This window comes from Vulpes vulpes, chromosome 11, assembly GCF_048418805.1.
Source record: "Vulpes vulpes isolate BD-2025 chromosome 11, VulVul3, whole genome shotgun sequence".
Lineage (NCBI taxonomy): Eukaryota > Metazoa > Chordata > Mammalia > Carnivora > Canidae > Vulpes > Vulpes vulpes.
In genome coordinates, this window is record NC_132790.1 from 16,002,135 (window position 1) to 16,026,678 (window position 24,544).

General features: G+C 36.7%; 2 protein-coding genes across 2 annotated transcripts in view; one reads left to right on the plus strand and one right to left on the minus strand.

Moving 5' to 3' along the window:
- LOC112927072 (uncharacterized) overlaps window positions 1–24,544 on the minus strand; it is a 118,818-nt gene that overhangs the window by 78,659 nt on the left and 15,615 nt on the right. The window lies entirely within an intron of this gene.
- Window positions 5,118–15,927, plus strand: LYVE1 (lymphatic vessel endothelial hyaluronan receptor 1). The gene is made up of 6 exons (XM_026008263.2): window positions 5,118–5,556; window positions 9,164–9,335; window positions 9,445–9,584; window positions 13,005–13,316; window positions 13,950–14,028; window positions 14,572–15,927. Exons 1-6 carry the CDS (start codon window positions 5,472–5,474, stop codon window positions 14,756–14,758), a joined length of 975 nt encoding a protein of 324 aa, XP_025864048.1. The 5' UTR covers window positions 5,118–5,471; the 3' UTR covers window positions 14,759–15,927.

Genomic DNA, 24,544 nt, shown 5'->3' on the forward strand with positions numbered 1-24,544 from the left:
CTCAGAGAGAGAGAGAGAGAACTAAAAAAAAAAAAATCAGAAATGAAAGAGGAGAAATAATATGATTTCACTTATATGTAGAATTTAAGAAACAAAACAGATTAGCATATGGAAAGGGAATAAGAGAGAGAGAGAGAGAGAGGAAAACAAACCATAAAAGACTCCTAATGATAGAAAACAAACTGAGGTGGAGGGAGGTGTGGGGGGATAGGCTAAATGAGTGATGGCTATTAAGGAGGGTACTTGTCATGATGAGCACTGGGTGTTATGTGTAAGTGATGAATCACTAAATTCTACTCCTAAAACCAGTATTACACTATATGTTAACTAACTAGAATTTAAATCAAAATTTGAAGAAAAACAAAAAGGAAGAGGGGAAATAACAACCAACATCTCAGAAATACAAAGGATTGTAAGAGAACATTAAGAAAAATTATATGCCAATAATTTGGACAATCTAGAAGAAATGGATAAACACCAAAAACTGAATCAGGAAGAAATAGAAAATTTGAACAGATCAAATACCAGCAATGAAACTGAATCAGTAATAAAAAAACTACCAACAAAATAAAAGTCCAGAACCAGATGGCTTCACAGGCAAATTCTACAAAACATTTAAAGGAAAGATAATACCTATTCTTCTCAAACTATTCAAAAAATCGAAAAGGAAGGAAAGCTTCCAAATCCATTTTACAAAGCCAGCATTACCCTGATAACAAAACCAAATAAGTACAGTGCAAAAAAAGAGAAGAGCAGTATCTCCAATGAACATAGATGCAAAAATCCTCAACACAATCTTAGTAAATCAAATCCAACAATATATTAACAAAATCACTCACCACAATCAAGCAGGATTTATTCCCAGGAAGCAAGGGTGGTTCAATATTTGCAAATTAATCAACATGTTACATTCCATCAACAAAGAAAGGATATAAACCATATGATCATTCCAATAGGTGCAGAAAAAGTATTTGACAAAGTACAACATCCATTCATGATAAAAAAAAAAAAACTCAACAAAATAGGTTTCAAGGGAACATGCTTCAACATAATAAAAGCCATATATGAAAAACCCACAGCTAATATCATACTCAATGGTGAAAAACTAAAACCTTTTCCCCCAAGATCAGGAACAAGACAAGAATGTCCCCTTCTCACTTCTTTTATTTAACATAGTACTGGAAGTCCTAGCCACAGCAATCAGACAAGAAAAAAAAAAAAAAGTCATTCAAATTAGTAAGGAAAAAGTAAAACTTTCCCTATTTGCAGGTGACATACTATATCTAGAGAACCCTAAAGACTCCACCAAAAAACTACTAGAACTGATAAATGATTCAGTAAAGTCACAGGGTACAAAATCAACATACAGAAATCTGTTACATTTTTATACACTAATAATGAAGCAGCAGAAAGGGAAATTAAGAAAACAGTACCATTTACAATTGCACCAAAAATAATAAAATACCTAGGAATAAGCATAACCAAGGAGGTGAGAGATCTGTAGTTTGAAAACCATAAAACACTGATGAAAGAAATTAAAGACAACACAAGAAGTGAAAACTGCTCATGGATTCTATGCTCATGGATTGGGAGAAGAAATATTGTTAAAATGTCCATAGTACCTAAAGCAATCTACAGATTTAATGCAATCCCTATCAAAACACCAACAGCATTTTTCACAGAACTAGAATAATCCTAAAATTTGTATGGAATCCCTAAAGACCCTAAATAGCCAAAGCAATCTTGAAAAAGAAAAAATATTTTGAAGTTGTATAATCCCAGCTTTCAAGGTATACTACAAATCTGTAGTAATCAAAGCAGCATAGTACTGGCACAAAAACAGACACATTAGGACAGAACAGATAAACAGAACAGATAGAGCGACCAGAAATAAATCCACAATTATATGGTAAATTAATCTACAACAAAGGAGGCAAGAATATGCAATGGCAAAAAGACAGTTTTCAATAAATGGTTTTGGGAAAACTGGAGAGCTATATGCAAAAGAATGTATGTACATTCTTATAGCATACACAAAAATAAACTCAAAATGGATTAAAGACCTAAATGTGAGACCTGAAACCATAAAAAAATCCTTGAAGAGAACACAGGCAATTTTTTTTGACATTGGTTGTAGCAATATTTTTCTAGATAAGTCTCCTGAGGCAAAGGAAATAAAAGCAAAAATAAACAATAACTTCATCAAGTAAAAAGCTCCTGCTTTCCTTTAGCAAAGAAAATAATCAACAAAACTAAAATCCAACCTATTCCTACTGAATGGAAGAAGATATTTGCAAATGATATATCCAATAAAAGGTTAGTATCCAAAATATATAAAGAAGTTATATGACACCAAAAAAAAACCCCAAATAATCCAATTAAATAATGGACAAAAGACATGAACAGACATTTCTCCAAAGAAGACATACAAAAATAGTCAACAGACACATGAAAAGACACTCAACATCACTCATCATCAGGGGAATGCAAATCAAACGAGATACCACTTCACACCTGTCAGAATGGCTAAAATCAAAAACACAAGAAATAACAAGTGTTAGTGAGGATGAGGGGAAAATGGAACCCTCCTGCACTGTTGGTGGGAATGCAAACTGGTGCACCCACTGTGGAAAACAGTATGGAGGTTCCTCAAAAATAAAAATAGAACTACCCTACAATCCAGTAATTGCACTACTAGGTATTTACCCAAAGAATACAAAAACCCGAATTCAAAAGGATATATGTACCACTATGTTTATTGCAGCATTATTTACAATAGCTAGTTTACGGAAGCAGCCCACATGTCCATCAATAGATGAATGGATACAGAAGATGTGGTATATAACTCAGCCATAAAAAAGAATGAAGTTTTGCCATTTCCAACAACATGGATGGAAATAGAAGGTATAATGCTAAGTGAAAAAGGTCAGTCAGAGAGAGACGCCATATGAATTCACTCATCTGTAATTTGAGAAACAAAACAAATGTACAAATTTTAAAAGACAAACCAGACTCATATAGAGAACAAACTTATGGTTACCACAGGGGAAGTAGATAGGGAATGGGTGAAATAGGTGATGGAGATTAAGAGTATACTTATCATGATGAGCACTAAGTAACGCATGGATGTGCTGAATCAGTAAATTGTACATCTGAAACTAATATAACACTATATATTTAAAAACAAGTTGAGGGGATCCCTGGGTGGCGCAGTGGTTTGGCGCCTGCCTTTGGCCCAGGGCTCGATCCTGGAGACCCGGGATCGAATCCCACGTCGGGCTCCCGGTGCATGGAGCCTGCTTCTCCCTCTGCCTGTGCCTCTGCCTCTCTCTCTCTCTCTCTGTGACTATCATAAATAAAAATTAAAAAAAAAAGTTGAAAAAAGAAAATGGCTCTAGATATTCTGTTTCCGGCTCTCCTTTGCAATTTGATTGCCGTTCTCTTCATATCCTGTAACTTTTCAAATTTCCCTTCTAAGTCTACAATTTTTTTAATTGTTGATTCTCCTTAATTATAGCATGAGCTGTTATTTTAGAAGTGGATACTTCTACTGTTTTTTCCCCATATCCTAAACACTGTTCCTCCAAATAGTGAAGAGAAATTAACTGGCAATATTTTCTTTATAGGTTTCCAGTTTAGCTTTTAGCTCCTGGCAACTAACTCATCAGAAACTTGCCTTGAGTGAGAAGCCACTGAAGACTGAGAATATTCACATTTAATAAGAAAGGCAACAAGCTCCCATCAAGCATTCTCAATTACATTCCAGTGGTAGTTTAACTTCTCCCAATATATAAAAAATAAAACAAAAAAAAAATAACTTCTCCCAATATGGATATTCAAAAAATACCCTACCAAAACAAGCAGGAAGAAGTTGAAGATTTGACCAGATCAAATAAGATTGTTTCTTCTTAAAAAAAAAAAAAAAAAAAAAAAGATTGTTTCTTCTTCCAGAAGCGCATTATTAAGCACCAGCACCATCATGCAGACTCCCTTTATCTAATAATTCCTCTTCTAGAAACTTGTTTCCAAAATTTAGGTCCTTGCCTTACATGATCCATTTTTTCCTTTCCTGTCTTCTTTCCTTCTTTCTTTTTGAAATTCTGTAGCAAAGCTTGAAGGCTAATTCTCTTTGGGCATGGCGCTAGGTTTTAAGGATAATGATGAAAAAGATTTGATTCCTGCCTTCTTGTCTACCTAGTTCCATGGTGATAGAGTGGAACATAGAACAGAAACATATGTTTCTGAGGTACCCATAACCTGGGACTTATGCTCAGTCAATTAATGAGGTCTATAGATATTTAAATACTAGAGATATTTAAGAGTTATGCCCTGGTCTCTTACAAGTTACCTATGTGCAAAGAAAACTCTTTTTTTGTTACTGGCATTTTCTGTCCAGGTATCTAATTTTATGACCAATTGCATTTGTACAGAAAAGAAATTATTATCTATACACTATTCCTATAAATGACATCATTTTGGAGAAAACTCATAAACCATTGCTCAAGGCATTATTTGCAAGCCAGAATTCCAAAATTACCATGGAAGACAAACCACTGAATATTCAGCTGGGAAAACAGAAAGTGTGGTCTGCTTGTACACAGTACAGATAAACCTCACATTCATCAAACAAGAAAAGGGAATCTAAATCGAATTTTGGTCTATCAGAATACAAGAGAAGTTATTAAAGACAGTCATTATATAAAGTCACCCCTGTGGTGACTACTATTATAAAGCCAAAAATCCTTTTGTAAAGTGAAAAATAACTAAAATTTAATGAATTGTCCCCCAGTTGTGTTTTCTAAATATGAATTGTATGTCTTGTTTCTTTGAAGAAAGAATTACCTGCAGTGGCATAGAAATTTCAAGTGTATAAGAGAAAAGGAAGGCTTAAACACACTGTACTCAGTATATAAATGGGCATTTGCTTTCCTAAGCCTCAGCATCACACCCACCCCCCAAGATCACAAAGATAAGCGGCTGGAGCAAAAAAAACATCACCAACTGGGAGGAAAAGAAGCACAACCTATACTCAATCTCCTTTACAGACAGACATTCCTAGGAGTATATAAATGAGTAGGCTCCACAGGTAATAACAATGAACTGTGTGAGAATGAGCTGGTTGGGGAAGTGGGAGGTGGCAGGGAATATGGGAATTAGGGAAACCTCCAGCAGTTCATGCTGTGCTATCTGCTTCCTCATTCGTGTGTTTTCTGAGTCAGCATTAGCTAAATTTTCCAGAAAGCAATCCACAAAGTACAGCCGGGGCATTTAAGGGACGTCACTCATTTCCCCCAGTGACCTTGACAAGTCAGAAGCCTGAAAGCAGGGAAATCCGGATGTCTCAGTTATGAACTGGAGCAGTGGGAATCCGATATATTTCCAGAAGTCTCCATCCAGTCTGGCGATTGTCTGCCTCCATTACTACCAGTGACCATCCAGGGTGCTTCTCTAGTGCAGAAGGGGTTGGCATAATGGCCAAATGCTTCAGCCTGGTGTTGCTTCTTGCCTCCATCTGGACCACAAGGCTCCTGGTCCATGCAACTCTCCGTGTAGAAGGTAGGTTTCTTACTAGATTTCCAACCTGAAGCAAGGCAAGATCTTGCAAATTGTCCTAAGCCTACCAAATTCTTAATTGTGGATTGCTGGGAGTAGGGGTTATCTTCAATGTCAACAGAAGATCTAGTTGGTAGGACTGCTCTGCCAGAAATGTTTTCACCATATTGTCAACCTCACCAAAATGATTCACATTTATCTTTATGTTATCTTGACTTTCATTTTTGGTTATGGAATCTTTTTTTAATAAGAATATCTTAAAAGAAAACACTGGGGAGAGATCATTTGTTTTTAAAAGTGTTTCATGGCTGGGTATTATACTACATGTTGGCAAATTGAATTTAAATTAAAAAAATAAAATAAAAATGTTTCATGGAAGAAACAAACCACGATTGAAATGAATTTTAAGCAAGCACTGAACTTGGGAAAATGGCCAACTTTCACTAAATATTGACCTGATTTATATTTTTGGAAGTGCCAGTATAATTATTTTAATTTCAATTTTACTATACTTCCATGGAATGCATAGGTTTTAAATATGAAGTGAACAGCCAATTAACTGAAAAAAAACTGAAAATATAGATTTGAAAATTAGTCATTAGTTTCCTACCAACGAAATGACTATAAGTGATTTCTGGGCTTTTGAGATGCCTAAGTGGTAACTTCATTCTACAATGTAGGCAAAAAAATTGTAACCACAAATCACTCATTATGGCTCCAGGCAAATGAAAATAAGAGCACTTGAAAAGGAAAATTGTGTGTTCTTAAGCTGGAAGATGTTCTGTGATATAAAATATTTGGGGGATGCTTGGGTGGCTCAGCAGTTGAGCATCTGCCTTGGCCTCAGGGCATGATCCCAGGTCCAGGGATCGAGTCCCACATTGGGTTCCCTGCAAGGAGCCTGCTTCTCCCTCTGCCTGTATCTCTGCCTCTCTGTGTGTCTCTCATGAATAAATAAAATTTTTAAAAATGAAATAAAATAGAATATATATTGGAATCAGATATCCCAGGTTGATTCATTTATTGTCATATTTAATTTTATGAGTGGCTAGAGTTATAAAATTGATTTTTTTCAAATATCAGAAGTGTTACTCCCAAATAAGTTTTGTCCTCTTTGAAATTCTCCTGTGGATACTATTCATTTTCCCCCACAATGCTGCCATTTCCCAAACTTTTAAAAACTGTTCTATGATTCCATGTTTGGACCATCTTTGATGACGGCAAAATTTTCCTAAGGAAATTAAATTATATAATACATATATATAACTTTTATATATGTAATATATAAAGTTTCATTTAATCATCTCAAGAAGACATTTTATAGATGAATAAACAGGCTTAAGTGAGGCAAAGGGACTTGCCTGATGCCATAAAGATGGTAAATAATAAAGCTTGGGCTTGAATTTGGCTCTGTTGGATCCTAAGCATAAGGTATTTCTACTATGCCTGTTTTCTAAAACAATCTTAAGGAAGAGATTAGTAGAGTAGCTCTTGGATTCCAGCTCCCTATTTTTGTCTTTAAATGAAATAGGAAAGCATAAAAATAACTACTATTTGTTGACTACCTATGATGGACCCAGCCTCTGCTAGATATGAGTTATCTATTCTGACAAAAATTCTGTGAAGAAGATATAATCATTTCCATTTTATAGATGAAAACTTGCCCAAGATCCCAGAGCCAATTAATAATAGACAACATAACCAAAGCTAGGCCTATTGTCCAGAATAGGTCTATCATTACTCTGAATAATGACTTTGAAGGTTAAAATGAGTTTTGATTAAAAAAAAGTAGCAAGACCACTTTATAGTGTAATTATATAATAAACCTTCTTTGCAGGTATTCCCAAAGAAGTGGCCATGAAATTTGAGCAATAGCAAGTTCATGAACTAAATAAGCCAAATTCTAGGACAAATGTGTGTTTGGAGAGACCAGTTCTAGTTGTACAGTGTGTGTGTGTCTGTTTCATCTACTCCCCCATAATACAACACGATGCAGAATAGTGTCCTAGTTAAGGACTGGCGTTTTAGAGTCAGTCGTAAGTGGGTTTGTGCCCCCAATCTGCCCTATATCTTTGCTCTATATCCTTGGGCTTGGAAAAGTTAGTCTTCCTGAATCTTTACTTTCTATTAAAGGAAACACGATTTGGCACAGAGTAGCATAAACAGATGATAGATGTTAGAATTAATACTAGCATTAGTATTAATATCAGTATTAGTATAGATATTAGTACTAGCGTATATAGTCAAAAGGCTGTGTTGTCACATTCATATTGGGGTGTTGGCTCTCTGGTTTCTCTTTTGGTGAGAGCAAGGTCTAAAGGCAAATAAGTCCATCCACAAACATTGTACATCATATACATCTCCCCTCTTCCAGCCCCCTGCTCCAGAGCATAGCAAGGTCCCATGGAAGACTGAGAAATGCTCCTTTCATGTTTGCAAAGAAGAAGCTTACTTTAAATATCAACCTAGAAAGTGGCCAAAGCATTTGGCTGGGCATCCAATGCACAGATCTGTATACAAGCATAGTCCCTTTGTAATGCCTTTTTATGGACTTTGTGGATAAAGCCCAATAGGAATAATGTACCTGAATGCAATATAACTTTGCAATTTCATACAGATCTATAAATCCCAGAACTAAGAAAAGGGATCAAAAGAACTCTTGGATTCAATAACTTTTAAGTAAAATATATTCAAAATGTATCTGCTCAAGTGCCTTAGCTTCCTTAGGGAGATCAATCATTAGCATACTAAAACCAAAAAGCTTTGGATATAATAAGATAATGATATTATTTATGATTTATTGAGCATCTACTATGTGTCAGGGACTATGCTAAGCATTTTTACTTGAATTAACTCATTCAACTCTCACTATCCTAAACACTAGTTACTGTTACTTTCTCAATTTTATAAATAATGAAACTGAGGCTCAAAGAAATGAAGTAATTAGCCTAAGATCACAGAGCTAGCAAGTGACAGAGGCCAGATTCAAATACAGGTCTGACTCTAAAACTCAACTTCCTTTATTTTGTTTCTTTGTCTTGCAAGGTTTACTGTCCAGTTCCTCCAGGAACTTCTGAGTAAGCCTGCCCCCCAATGGTCAGAGAAGACCTGGGAATGAGAAAGCTCATATTGTTATATTAAGTGCAACATTTTTCAGCTCATCTCAGAAATAGTGGTATTCCTAAGCCACATTGGTTTGGAGTGTTGTTAACTATTCTATTAACCAGAGCCCTGAATTCTTTCTTAAAGTCTCAGACCTTTCATTTTATAGACTCCAAAAAGGTTTGCAGCAACTGCATCACCTAGATCCATCCCCAGGAACTGGTAGCCAAAGATTCCACATAAGGAACAAGGCACTTTAATGCAGTGGGGTATGATAGACTCAGATCTGATAAGAGGGTACAGCTTGGACCAGAGCAAGGACCCAGCTAATCCAGCGGGATGTCCTTGTGGGAAATGCCTGGCCTGTGTTCTATTATTTATAAACTTGAATCCCAGCCACAAAAACCTCACTGCTGTTTCAAGACCATAATGTTCTACTGGGAAGAACAGCCTATAGGCTTGGAACAAGGACAGCAGCAAATTGAGGACCTCTGTGATTTCTTTGCAGAACTTTCCATCTCAGGGCCATGCAGAATCGTGGGGGTCACCCTTGTAAACAAAAAGACAACCCAGCAGCTGAATTTCACAGAAGCCCAGGAAGCCTGTAGGCTGATGGGACTAACTTTGGCCAGCAAAGACCAGGTTGAAGCAGCACGGAGGTCTGGCTTTGAGACTTGCAGGTGAGAAACAACTAGATTCACAAACACTGCTGGAGTTCTTTCAGCATTGTGTTTTTGTTCAGCAATAGAAATAAATGTATCCATTCAACTAATGTGTATTCTGTTATAGCTATGGATGGGTTGCAGATAAGCTCTTGGTCATCCCTCGGAATCTCCCAAACCCCAAGTGTGGGAAGAATGGGATAGGTGTCCTGGTTTGGAGAAATTCACTCAGCAAAAAGTTCTTGGCCTACTGTTACAACTCATCTGGTGAGTCAGATTTATAGCCTCTCCTTGTTTTCTATAGCTCTACGATCCATTTTAAGAAGAGTAACCCTGAGCAGCAATAGAAGAAATCATGGTGATGACAATTTAGTACCCCCCCAGAATGCCTCTGTGATCAGATTAGAGGTGGCCATGTGTCCCTCAGAGGAAAAAGTTAGGAAAAATATGACTAAATGACAACATAGGGAGAGGGCTTCCCAAGAGACTCCATTACCCACACCCCTCAATCTTTTAAGGTAATGAAATATCCACTAATGACAAAGCAATGTACTGAGTGATCACACTGAACCTTGACAATCATTCTCTATATGCTTTGTTACCCCCATTTTGCAAAGGAGAAAATTCGGCTCAGAGGATGGAAGTACCTTTGTCTAAGTTCTCACTACTACAAAGATTTTAATGGAGATCTAACTCTGAAACCATGTTCTTTCCCTTAACCTTCATTTTTTTAGAGAAGAAATTCAGATGCTACTTGACATCTTTAAGGATATGATCATTTTATGAAGGAAGGACTTGAAGGTAGAAAATAGAATTGGTTTGCTCATGGTCACACAGTTGTCCCTTTAACCTTGTGTGGAGACCACAGCCACTTTATCCCAAGTGCTTTACCTAAGGAACATCTCAGAAAGTTTTTCTTTCACTAAATACTTGCTCTCAGGTTATCATAAGAACCTCTGTTGATTTATTACTCTTCACACATACTCATAAATCCGACCTTCTAAAAGTCAGACAGTTAAGTAGTCATATACAAGGACAAATTCCAAAGTCATTCTAAAATCTAAGAGACAAATGTGCACTAGCTACATTTTGCTGCCCAAAGGCAATATAGAGTCCAATCGGTTCTCTGAATTGAGAGGCTCTGACCTAGAAAGAGACCTGAAAGATGCTTTGTCTTCTTTCCTCATTTCATGGATGAAATGATAGCTCAGATTGGAGGTTTGGCTCTGCATTCACCATCTGTTTCATGCTGTACCCTTTGCCACAATACCCATCTTCCTTTCTACTTAGCTAACTGCTACTCTTTATTCAATTCTCAAGTACCATCCTCTTCAAGAAGCCTTTCCATACTCCTTACTCCTATCTTTCCTCTTGGATTCCAACCACATTCTCTGTTTAATATCAGAGTGCTTGGCACATTCTAAAGAAATTATTCATAGTTTGGAGAGGAAGGAGAGCTAGGGCCTAACACTTCCAGGTGTGCCCTCAATCTAGTAGGAATCATGGTTACCAGACTGCTGTTCCTCCCACACACTGTAGCCCCTCTTGGCTATACTTAATGACAAGAGGCAAAGGAAATTAACTCTTAGATAGATCTTGTCTATCATGCCCATACATTATGCTAGGCCCTACACATTTAGTATCTCATTAATCCTCAGTAAAATGACATAAATGTATCATTTGTAATTTCCAGGAGAAATAACTGATGCTTAGTATGTATTTTTGTTATGGTCATAGTCAATAAGGGAAAGAGCCAGGATTTAAATCTTGAGCCATGCTACTTCCATGTAGCACCTTCCATGGTGATGACTATACATCAATAACATATCAGGCGTGGGTTGGGTTCTGGGCGTCAATATTTTTTAAAAGCTCCCCAGATGATTCCAACCTGTAGTCAGGGTTCAAAATCACTTTTCCCCAGGGGATCTCTAAGATCTAAGTTTTAGGATTCCCAGTACTTCTAGAGCCCCCTATTTCTTTGCAATTGCAATAATCTCCCTTGTTCCTGGGTTGTACTCTCTCCCCACTGCATTTCATCCTCCACCACCTCCACTGATAATTATGTTACTCCTCTACTCCACAGCGCTTGGGTGACTTCCTATTTGAGAATATGATGTAAACTATGAAGCCTTTTACACATAAAAGTGAGCATGTATGAGAACTCCTGTATATCAGTTGGGAGGTTTGTAGAACCAATTGAAAATTCTATCTCCTACAAAATAAATTTCAAATGCTTTAACACGGCAATTATGAATCTCAATACTCTGGCTTCAGCTTATCTTCCCAGTCATCTCCTGCTTGCAGTCTTTCATGTTCCCAATCATATACACACACTACCTCTCCAGCCACACTACTCTTTATCATTTTTCTATAACTACATTTTCAAGCTTCTGGATTCTTGGGTTATGCTATTCCTATTGACTAGAATATTCTATTACCTCTTCCACTAGATGAACTACTGCTGTGTTCCAGCCATACCAGTCTTTTATTCATCAAACACACTGAATTAATTCAACTTTGGGCTCTTGAACTTCCTGTTTTCTTTACTTGGAATGCTTTGCCCTAGATTCAATTACTGGCTACTTTTTTTTATCACTTAGGTCTCAGTTTAAGTATCACCTCTTCACTTTCTTTTATCATCCTATTCAAAGTATCCATCTCCCATTCCCCACCCCTACCAGTTTACCAAACCTTTATCATGTTTAATATTCTTCTTAACATTGATCATCCTCTGAAATTTCTGGTTTTTTTGTTTTGTTTTGTTTTGTTTTGTTTTGTTTTGTTTTGTTTTGTTTTGAGAGGGAGAGGGGCCGGGCATGGTGCAGAGAGAGATGAAGAGAGAGGACCCCAAGCAGGCTAAACACTCAGCCTGGAGCCTTGCACGAGGCTTGATCTCACAAACCTGAGGTCACAACCTGAACTGAGATCAAGAGTCAGACACTTAACCACCTAAGCCACCCAGGCACCCGTGGCCTTCTTTCTTTCTTTTTTTTTTAAATCTATCCTTCCATTATATATAAGCCTCTTAAAAGTAAGGACTCTGTCTTCTTTTTACCATGACCTTAGCACTTAAAAGAGTGTTTGGCACAGAGTTGGAGTTTATTTAATAAATACTTGTTGAACAAACACATTAATCCTCCATACCCTGACCAAATGCCATCTCCTCTGTGAATCCCCAGTGATTTCCTCTTACCTTTATCAGAATACATTTGTCCTGAAAACTGGAACTATGCTGTACATCTCCATATTTTCAGTTCCCAACATAGTATGTTGTGCTCAGTATTTTTTCCCCTAATAAAGAGATATTCAAACTGAGCTAAGCAAAAAGGGGGCAAAGAGTCTTACAAGTAAAGAAAGCATTATGGCCAAAGACTTGGATATGAGAGAAAGCATATCAAAGAACAGAAGAAATCTGAGTAGGCAAGAGGAATGAGAAGCACACTGATCAGATAAGGCTAGCCATGTCAGTAGGGGATACATCACAGGAGCCCTTATAGGCCATGCAATCGAGGCAGTCACTGAAAGATTCTAAGGAAGGAAGTGATATGATTAGATATGCATTTTTGTAAGATCATTCTGGCTGCAATATAATGGAATTGAAGAGGAGTAAGACTCCTAAGGCAGGAAGGACAGTTAGGAGGCTGCTGTAATACTTAATTCTTACTGTATTTTTCCCTCTCCCAACAGATACTTGGATTAATTCATGCATTCCAGAAATTATCACCACCAAAGATCCCATATTCAACATTCAAGAGACAATATACACAACAGAAATGATAGTCAGTGACAGTACATACTCAGCTTCATCTACTGATGCACCTTACTCTGCTACACCTACTCTTGCTCCTACTTCTGCTCTGGCTTCCACTTCTACTCTACGGAAAAGAAAATTGATTTGTGTAACAGAAGCCTTCGTGGAAACTAGCACCGTATCTACAGAAACTGAGTCATATATTGAAAATAAAGCAGCATTCAAGAATGAGGTCATTGGGTTTGGAGGTAAAAGATTTCTGTGTATTGTATGTGTCTGTGTTTGTGCATTTATGTATAACAGACAATACATAAAAACTAGGTTGTCTTCAGATTAGGTAGTCAGACTCAGACCTGCCAAATACAAGTAAAATCTTAATGCAAACTCAAATTTCATAAAGCCATAGAACTTGAGGGCTCTAAAAATCCTTAATGATTAAACTAAAAATCACAAGTGTAAAATAGCTTCACTTTTAAAACTCAAACCTTTTTAAAAATAAGTCATCATCTATTAATACATCAAAGTTCTTTTAAAAATATATACCTTCAAAAATATATATATACCTTCAGTACCTATGATAGAAAGTCTTCCTATTTAATTAGTTCCAAACCTATCTTAAGGCCACAGAGAGGAAATGGATTCTGTCATATTGCAATTTATAGAATAGAGAGAGCATGTGAGGCAAGGCCAAGGATTTCTATAGGCAAGAAGCAAAGAACCAGATGTGGGCCCAACATTCTAAATAGCCCCTTTGTAGTCACAGAGAAGGCTTTTCTCCTGCATTATCTGTTGTCTGTATCCTGTGTAAAGAATTCTTAGAAGAGCAACACACAACAATGCTTAAGCAAAGGACCAACAGGCCATGTCTCTGTTTCCTCTAGGTGTCCCCACGGCTTTGCTAGTGCTTGCACTCCTCTTCTTTGCTGCCGCAGCTGGTCTGGCGGTTTGCTACGTCAAAAGGTGAGGTTGTTGGCCCATTGTTAGTCTTATAATTTATGTCACATGCCTATCTTGTGTTTTTCCAGGGTTTTTAGCATTTTCTTAGTCAAAACAGAAATGAGAGTCTTCTTATATTGTAAATTTTCTTCTTCATCTCACCTCTCCTCCCCACCACCCAATCTTTCCTACTATTTCAGCACATGCATGTCATCTAGACTTTAGAAACAGGTCAATGCTGTCACTTTGAAAATTAAGAGATAAGAAGAAAAGACTGACATCTAGGGGGGAAAATATATGTTTTATTTTGATTCTCAATTCTTTGTTGTTGGTGGGAGGGTTATGAGGTCAGCCTCAAGTTTGGCCTGCAAACTTACTGCCTCATCTAACTGAATCCATTAAGGTGGGAATGCATTAATATATTTGAGTGTGCATGTGTTACAATCTCTCTGAAATAAAGATACCCAGTGTACTGTGCTAATATGAGCTATCACAGACAAAGCATTACCTATTGTCATATGTGTTACATAGAAATCTCTCATTTTAATTTTATGATTATGCCTTTAGGTATGTGAAGACCTTTCCTTTTACAAACAAGAATCAGCAGAAGGAAATGATTGAAACCAAAGTAGTAAAGGAAGAGAAAGCCGATGATAGCAATCCTAATGAAGAATCAAAGAAAACTGATAAAAAGCCAGAAGAGCCCAAGAGTCCAACCAAAACCACAGTGCGATGCATGGAAGCTGAAGTTTAAAACAGAAAGAAATGGGAAGACACACCTGAGGCTGATTTCTTTCCTGACACATATCCTGGCCCCAGATGGGGAAACTTAAAGGACAAGAACCAAACAAGAAAGTCCACCCTTGGTTCTTAAATGGCATCAACTCAGGACTACCTTTGGACTATGGAGTTCACCAAATGGTGAACTTCTTCTGTAATTCTTCCTGGATCCTATCCTCCTACCTCCAAAGCTTCCCACAGCTTTCTAGCCTGACTATGTCCTAATAATATCTCTGTGGGATAAAGGAGCTTCACAAAGCACAAGGACCTAAAACAACTAATCAGAACACATTTATAAAGAGGCTTCTCAGTTGGCTGAGCATAGCTGAGTTGAGAACCAAGAAACCATTGAGACTAAGGCTTTCTCTATTGATTCCACAGGCCAGATCCTTTCTTCATTCTGAAAAGGTAACACACATCATCTGGCATGCCCTTCTGAGCCAGGCAAGAACAAAAGAAGGAAGGAAAAGTTCAGCAACTGAAGGCCACAGAGATTCCCATGACTTGAGACCTGATCTTTCTGTAAAGCCTAACTAAGTAAGTAGAGAAAAAGAATGAGGCCAACAATGTTGCCAGCATATGGTCATTGGCAACTATAAATACAGATAGGGTCATAGTAGTCATCTCTGAATAATCTGAGTTGGAATCACTTTTTAGTGATTTTTTTACTTTTGTAAGGAACAAAAAAATCTCTTACAAATTTTTAGTTTTATCTGAGTTTTATCTGAGAAATTATTACTGAGGAAAATTACTGTGTTAAAAAGGAGTAAAATTTAGCAAACATTTATTAAATATGTTAGGTGCTGGGAAGGTATGACATTCTATAATTGAATGTTATTTATCAAAAACTTGCATACAGAGTAAAATGTATGAAGCTAATTTTTTTCAATTTTTATATCCCTAGCTTATCTACTTGGAAAACTAATTTTTTACTAAGACTAGTCTATTCATTATTTTCTCTAACATGCAGTCATTATAACCTTAATTTATTATTAACATACCTAAAAAGTATATTATTACCTCTATACACAAAAGCACACTTTAAAAATGTCATTAATAAATGTATCATCAGTTCTTTTTTCAGCAAGAAGAGCCCAAGAGGTGTAGAGATTTGTGTTAAAAAAAATAAAAGTATTTAGAAAATTTCTTTGCTCCCTTATTTACACAGATGAGTTATATCTTTCTTTTTTAATTTAAATTCAATTAGCCAACATATAGTATATACTTAGTTTCAGATGTAATGTTCAATGATTTAGCAGTTGCATGTAACACCCAGTGCTCACCACACCACATGCCTTTCTTAATGCCTATTACCAAATTACCCCATCCTCCACCCTCCTCGCCTCCATCAACCCCCAGTGTCTTTCCTATAGTTAACAGTCTCTCATGTTTTTCTCCCTTTCTGATGACTTCCCATGCAGCTTGTACTACATGGCTTACAAATATTTGTTTTTCAACAACCAAAATTGTCCCTCTTACTTTTGCAAAAAAACAGATTACTTCAATATTGCATTAAAGTAATGCATTGAAGTTATGTGTTATATATCTTTCCTGCATATATATATATATATGGTCACAGGTCTACTTAAGTGCTAAAGATAGGATTCAATCCCAGGTCAGAATAACGACAGAGCTCATACTTCTTTCCCTAAACCACCACACTTCTTTTGCAAATGACAATATAGAGATGTCAACTATTCCACTATGTAAGTTTGAAATCAGTCACTTGCCAAAAACAACAATGGTAAAATAAGAAAAACTCAGGAATCACAACCCAACTTCAGGAAATTTTTCTTAAATCCATTTCACTAACAAGGAAAAAGGGGAACACTAAAAACCTTTGAGAACTGTACCCTCATTGATGCAGACACCAACCTCAGCAAAGCCTAAGACTTAACTGCCCCAGCTTATACACTCAGAAAATGTAAGGCCCACAAAAATCCAAGATAAGCTTCTCAAAATTCTTAATTCACAAAGTTAAAAAAATGAAGGATTAATCACTAAAACATAGTGATTAAATAGAACAAAATAGGATCAAATGTCATAGATAGCTAGAAGTAGAGCTTGGTCTAGAGGTCTCCTTCTTCCTAGTCAAATTCTCTTTTATTCTCCATTAAACATAGAGAAATTGGAAGAACATGAGGTATGACTCCAGTTCAGACCTACAGTCCAGCCTACCAAAGCCAGTCTTCAAACAAGGCAAGCAGACAGTCATCTAATTATGTTTCTAGGTGGTACACAGGATCTCCCTGCCCAGAAATGCCTCCTCTTCATGCCAACCTCCCTGGCTCAAATAGTATACATCTACCCCCTTGTAAAACTATCTGCTTTTTATAAAAAACAGGCCAACTATCAATATAAATATGCTGATGTGGTTCCAGTAAAAACAAACTTATTTCTAAGGATAGAAAGCTAGAGTAAAGAAGATGACTTGAGGCCCAGCGTATGTTTGTACATAGTGGGAGTTTATAAATGCCCATTGGCTTGAATAGGATTGAATCATGTTGATTTCCCGAGCAAAGAATCCAGTATGTTACTGCCCTTCTCCAGACTTTTAGCTAGTGCCCAAAGCAAAATCAATTGCTCCAGGAAAAAGCAGGTTTCTAAGGACAATAATAATAATAACATACAAGTAAAAAGAATCAGAATGTTTTTTCATGTTTAGGACCTAGGGAGCTGTACTGAAGCAAACAAAGAAACAAAAGCAAAAAACTCCCAGAGAACCTGATCCGGCTGGTCCCAGGATCAGTAAATGGGAATTGCTGAACTACAGAAAAGAGGGATTAAAGGAAGTAAGACAAAGCATACCAGTGTGAAATGATAAGGGCTTGGACTATGGCAATGAAGATAGAGGACAGAAAATGGATTCCAAATATATTTCTGAGACTAAAATCAGAAATACTGGCTAATTGATGAGATATTAAAGTAACACAAAAATGACAGTGGAATTTTCAATTTGGGCAACTACATGAATGGTTATTTCACTAGCAAAGTTAGAATATGAGGAAAAAGGAACCATATTTGAGATAGAAAATGAGCTTGGCCTGAGTATGTTATTTCTGGTATGGAAACAGAAAATCTTGATGGAAGTATCTAAATAATAGGTAAATTTTTAGATACAGGAGAAAGCAGGACTAAAGAATTTTTTTTTTTTTTTTTTTTTTTTTTTTTTTTAGGATTAAAGGATTTTTTAAAGCCATTAACATGCAAGTGTCTTGGAAGGGAATAAGGAGAAATTAGTTTGGAGGTGAAAAATGAAAAATATCCAATAATGGACAGTGAAAACAGTGGCAAGACAAATATTAACATGCAAACTTTACTCCTCTAATTGCCAGTCTAATTTTCCCCGTGTCTCCCCCTCAAAAAAGGAATGGTTTACTTTGCTGGAGAGAGTCAAAATCAACCTTAGGAATGAGGAGGCAAGAATAAAAGGGAAATGGGGAAAGAAAGAATCACAGGGGGCTAGGTGTCGAGAGAGATTTGGGGGATTTATGGAAGGAGTTGCCCCACAGTACATGGGGGCTATGATGGAAGTAGATAGGATTGGAAGGAAATTCTTACAAACTTTTCTGTGGCATATGTATGATCATAGTTTTTGAGAAATTTTATTTTTTTATTTTTTTAAGATTTTATTTATTTATTCAAGAGAGAGAGAGAGGCAGAGACAGAGGCAGAGGGAAAAGCAGGCTCCATGCAGGGAGCCTGATTTGGGACTCAATCCTGGGACTCCAGGGTCACACCCTGGGCTGAAGGCAGGCACTAAGCCGCTGAGCCACCCAGAGATCCCCAAGATAAATTTTTTAAAAAGGATTATTGTGAAGTTAACTTTGTTTGTTGTGCTATGTTTCTTTCATTTCAGCACCACTCCAAGCCTGAATCATGGAGACCTATGCTTAATAAAGAATAAAGAATTATTAGACTTGATAATATAGTAAGAAAGTATGGTTTCTGGAATACTATCATTACATTAAAAAAAATACAGTCCCTAGAGTAGTATCACTCAGGGTACATGAATTAAGGGACATAAGAGTTTGAATGTGACATTAGATATTAACTGGAATGGAATGAACTCAATTTACTTTGACTTCTCCTTGCTATTTCCCAAACCTAAGCTCAAGCTCTTATCACTTTTCTTCTATTTCGTTGCTCTGTTTCCAGTCTCAGCAACCTCTCTGTCATATCTTGAGTCCAACCCCTTACACTACATATATGAATTTTCTCAGATACAGAGCTTATTATGCCACTCCTTGGACCTTTGGGGACCCTTCATTTTTTTTCCAGAAGCAAATCCAAACACATTACTATTCTAAGTGGATATGGTAGGTTGGCATTCAGCAACCATTAAGTGTGTGCCTTCCTAAACCATAGAGGATGAAAAATTAAAACTGCCTTTCCCAGATTGTCTACAGCTGGACTTCCAGAATCAAAAGGGTCTACAAATTAATGCACATCCACATGAGTAAGAAGGCAAAAAAGGAGGAGAGACCAACTTTATGCTACTTCAGCTACTGATACAGGCAAGTATGATCATGGAGATACTGGGCTTTCTGGCAGCAAAGCTCCAGAAGCTAGCCTAGCTTCATGGATGTTGAGAAGCAATTATAGTCATAGCAGTGATCAGACTTAGTTTTAAACACTTCTAATCATCTTATAAATACCTAATTCCCCATATTAAACTTTTTCTGTTTAAAATATGTGGAGAGGGGGATGCCTGGGTGGCTCACCGGTTGAGCGTCTGCCTTCGGCTCAGGGCATGATCCTGGGATCCGGGATTGAGTCCCGCATCGGGCTCCCTGCATGGAGCCTGCTTCTCCTTCTGCCTATGTCTCTGCCTCTCTCTCTTTCTGTCTCTCATTAATAAATAAAATCTTCTTAAAAATAAATAAAATAAAATATGTAGAGAGGTTTCTGTTTCTCTTGAAGGGAACCCTGACTGATTGATACAAATGACATTAAAAACATTTTACGGGATGCCTGGGTGGCTCAGTGGTTGAGCGTCAGCCTTCAGCTCAGGGTGTGATCCTGGAGACCCAGGATCAAGTCCCACATCAGGTCCCTAGCATGGAGAACTCCTTCTCCCTCTGCCTGTGTCTCTGCCTCTCTCTCTCTCTCTCACTCTCTCATGAATAAATAAATAAAATATTTAAAAAAAAAACCATTTTACAATTTGGCCTCCAATCCTCACCTCAAACGTTGAGTCATTCTTATAAAGATACTTCATGCTATAACCACACAGGATCATTTGCCATTCCAGAATTTAATCTATTCTTTCCTCTCTCATCTTTGCAAGTGCTGTTCCTTCTGTTTTCATTGCCCTTGCTCCACTTCCTAATTTATTAGTTATCTATTGCTACATAACAAAGTACCCCAAAACTTAATAGCTTATAACAACATTTATTATCTTGTGTTGTTGTGGGTCAGAAACTGGGTCCTCTGCTTCAGAGCTCTCACAGAGTTGCAATCAGAGCATTGGTCAGGGCTATATTCATCTCAAGGCTCTATTAGAAAGGAATCAACTCCAGGTTCATTCATACTGTTGTTGGCAAGATTTAGCTCTTTGTTTGCTTTTGGCCAAAGTTTGCCTTCAGTACTTTTCCATGTGTAACTCTCCATTGGGGAAGCTCAGAAAATGGCAATTTGCTTCATCAGAGCAAGCAAGAGAAAAAGCCAAAGATAGATGGTGATAGCAGGATGGAAATCATAATCTTTTAGATCTAATCTTGGATGTGACATTCTATTACTTTTGCTATTATTCTATTCATTATAAGTATCACTATGTCCAGACCATACTTAAGGGGAGGGGATTTGCAAAAGCATAAATACCAGAACTCAGGGATTACTGGGAGCCATTTTAGAAGGCTGCCTCCCATCACATTAATGAATCTTTCTCATTCCTTCTCTTTGCAATTTGATTATATAATGCTACATTATCATTGGTTGTATATATACATTATTTTTTTTATCTTTAGTACTTGTGTAGCACATGCTAAGCTAGCACATACTTAGCTGGCTCTCAGTAAATGTTTTTTTTTTAATTTTTTAAAAAATTTTATTTATTTATGATAGTCACAGAGAGAGGGAGAGAGAGAGAGGCAGAGACACAGGCAGAGGGAGAAGCAAGCTCCATGCACCGGGAACCCTATGTGGGATTCGATCCTGGGTCTCCGGGACGGCGCCCTGGGCCAAAGGCAGGCGCCAAATGGTTGCGCCACCCAGGGATCCCCAGTAAATGTTGTTGAATGAATGAATGTACATATTCTTTGGGATTTCATGAGTTGTAAGTCTTACCTTTATCCAGGTATTTATACTAAGTGTTAAGATCATTCACATAGGGCCAACTGTTCCTGTCTGCCTAAATATTGTTCATATTGATGTCTTTTAGTATAGAATGCAATTGTAAACAAACCAGAAGAATGCAGAAAGGTTATTGTATTTGAACTTTACTCTCTGAGTTGGCTATTGACTCACCATTGGGAGCAATCTCATTAATATTCATTTTAACAAGGAAACTGCAATGTGTTTTGAACCATGGTCAAGTCAAGAAATTGAAGTCCCTCAACAACCACAAAGCCAATAAATATTCACAAAAAAATTGGTTTCTTGATGTTTATTTTAGTCTTTGAAGTCTAGGATAGTTTCCTGGCAATCTGGAATTCTGCATACTAAATACTACCGTTTTCTAGAAGCTAGATCCCTTTTGAAACATTTCCAGACTTTATTATTTACTACTCCAATTGTGTTGTTATTTTCTCTTTTTTAAAGATTTTATTTATTTATTCATGAGAGACACACAGAGAGAGAGAGGCAGAGACATAGGCAGGAGAAGCAGGCTCCCTCAGGGGAGCCTGATGCGGGACTTGATCCCAGGACCCCAGGTCACAACCTGAGCCAAAGGCAGATGCTCAACCACTGAGCCACCCAGGTGCCCCATGTGTTGTTATTTTCTTTGGATTTAGTCTTCAGCTAAGTTGAAGACATTCTTTGTGATCAAAAAAAGAAAAAAACAGTTAAGACTAAAATCCTTATGAATATGAAAAGACCTAATAGAATACTCCATGTACATATTCTTTTATCTGTGAAGATTATCATTTCATCGAAAGTCAACATCATAAATAATCATAGTAATAGCAAATAATAATAGCAAACTACATAAGACTACTATACCATAACCAAAAATATCTTAAAAGCATATTATGTTAATCTCCCTTAGTAGGTTTTTGAAAAGAATCTACTAAAAAGCAGTAAGAGAAAATAAGACAGTTACATACAAGGGAAAACCCCTATAAGGCTATCTGGGATATTAAGATAGCAGAATAGTTAATGTCTATTTTTCAGGACAAACTTTGAAGGCCAGAGGGAGTAGCAAAATATATTCAAAGGGTTGAAAGGGGAAAATCTGCAGCCAAGAATACTCTATCCAACAAGGTATCAGTCAGAATAGAAGGAGAAATAAACACTTCCCCAGACAAAGAAAATCTAAAGGAGTGCAAGACCATTAAATCAGCCCCATAGGAAATATCAAAGGGAACTCTTAGTGGAAAGGAAAGACCATAAGTGAGAGTATGAAAAGTAAAAAATATAAAAGCAGTAAAAATAAGTATTTCTGTAAAAATCAGACAAGGGATTCCTAGAATAAAAATGATGTGAATATGATACCATATACCTAAAACATGGAGAGGAGAGGAGTAAAGAATACACAACTGATAAATTATTGAACACTACATCTGAAACTAATGATGTACTCTATGTTGGCTAATTGAATTTAAATTTTAAAAAAAGAATGGGTTCAAACTTAAGCAACCATCAACTCAATATAGACTGCTATATGCAGATGCTTTATACAAACCAAATGGTAACCACACATCAGAAACCAGTAATAAACATGCAAAAAATAAAAAGAAACAAATCCAAATATATCACTGAAGAAAGCCAAGAAACCATAAAAGAGAGCAAGAGAATAAAGGGTCATAAAATCTAGAAAAACAACCACAAAACAAGTTACAAAATGGCACTAAATACATATCTATCAATAATTACTTTGAATGTTTAAATGGACTAAATGCTCCTATCAAAAGACATAAGGGTATCCGAGTGGATAAAAAAACAAGACCCATCTGCCTACAAGAGATTCATTTTAGACCTAAAGACATCTACAAATTGAAAGTGAGAGGATGGAGAAACATTTATCATGCAAATGGATGTCAAAAGAAAGCCAGAGTAACAATACTTATATTGAATAAAGTAAACTTTAAAACAAAGACTGTTGGGATGCTTGGGTGGCTCAGTCAGTTGAGCATCTGACTCCTGATTTTGGCTGAGGTCATGATCTCAGGGTCGTATGATGGGGCCTCGTGTTGGGCTCTGCACTGGGCATGGAGCCTGCCTAAGATTCTCTCTCTTCTTTCTCCCTTTCCTAATGCTCCTCCCCAACATAAATAAATAAATAACTGTAACCAGAGACAAGGAAAGAAACTACATATAATAATAAATGGGACAATCCAATAGGAAAATTTAACAATTTTAAATATTTATGTATCCAACATGGGAGCACACAAACACATAAAGCAGTTAATAACAAACATAAAGAAACTAATTAATAGCAACACAATAATAGTAGGGGATTTTAACACCCCACTTACATAAATGGATAGATCATCCAAACAGAAAATCATCAAGAAAATAGTGGCTTTGAATAACACTCTGGACCAGATGGATTTAACAGATATATTTAGAACATGCTATCCTAAAACAGGAAAACACACATTCTTTTCAAGTGTATATGGAACATTCTCCAGAACAGATCACATATTAGGCCACAAAACGAGTCTCAACAAATTAAAAAAGACTAAAGTCATACCATGCATCTTTTTTTACCTTAATACTATGAAACTAGATATCAACAAGAAAAATTATGGAAAAAAGCACAAATACATGGAGGTTAAATAACATGCTATGTATTAAAGGATGAATTGGTCAACCAAGAAATCCAAAAAGAAAGAAAAAGTTACATGCAGACAAATGAAAGTGAAAACACAATGGCCTAAAATCTTTGGGATGCAGCAAAAGCAGTTCAAAGAGGGAAGTTTATATATAGGCCTATTTTAAGAAACAAGAAAAATCTCAAACAACTTAGCCCTATACCTAAAAGAGCTAGAATAAGAAGAATAAACAAAACCCAAAACCAACAGAAGGAAGGAAATATTAAAGACTAGAGCAGAAATAAAGTATATAGAAACTAAAAAAAAATAATAATAGAATATCAATGAAACCCAGAGCTAGTTCTTTAAAAAGATCAACAAAACTAATAAGCTGCTAGCCAGAGTCATAAAAAAAGAGAAAGAAAGAGAGAGGACCAAGGGCACCGGGGTGGATCAGAAGTTGAGCATTTGCCTTTGGGTCCGGTCCTGATCCCAGGGTCCTGGGATCAAGTTCTGTATCAGCTCCCCTAAGAGAGCCTGCTTTTCTCCCTCTGCCTATGTCTCTGCCTCTCTGTGTGTGTCTCTCATGAATGAATAAATAAAATCTTTAAAGAGAGAGAGAGAAAGAGGACTCAAATAAAATCAAAAATGAAAGAGGAGAAATAACAACTGACACCACAGAAATACAAAGAATTATAAAATTCTTTTATAATTTTTTAATTATAAAATTTGCCCACTTTGCCAACAAAGTGGACAAACTAGAAGAAATGGATAAATTCCTAGAAACATATAACCTACAAAACTGATGCAGGAAGAAATAGAAAATTTGAATGGATCAAATA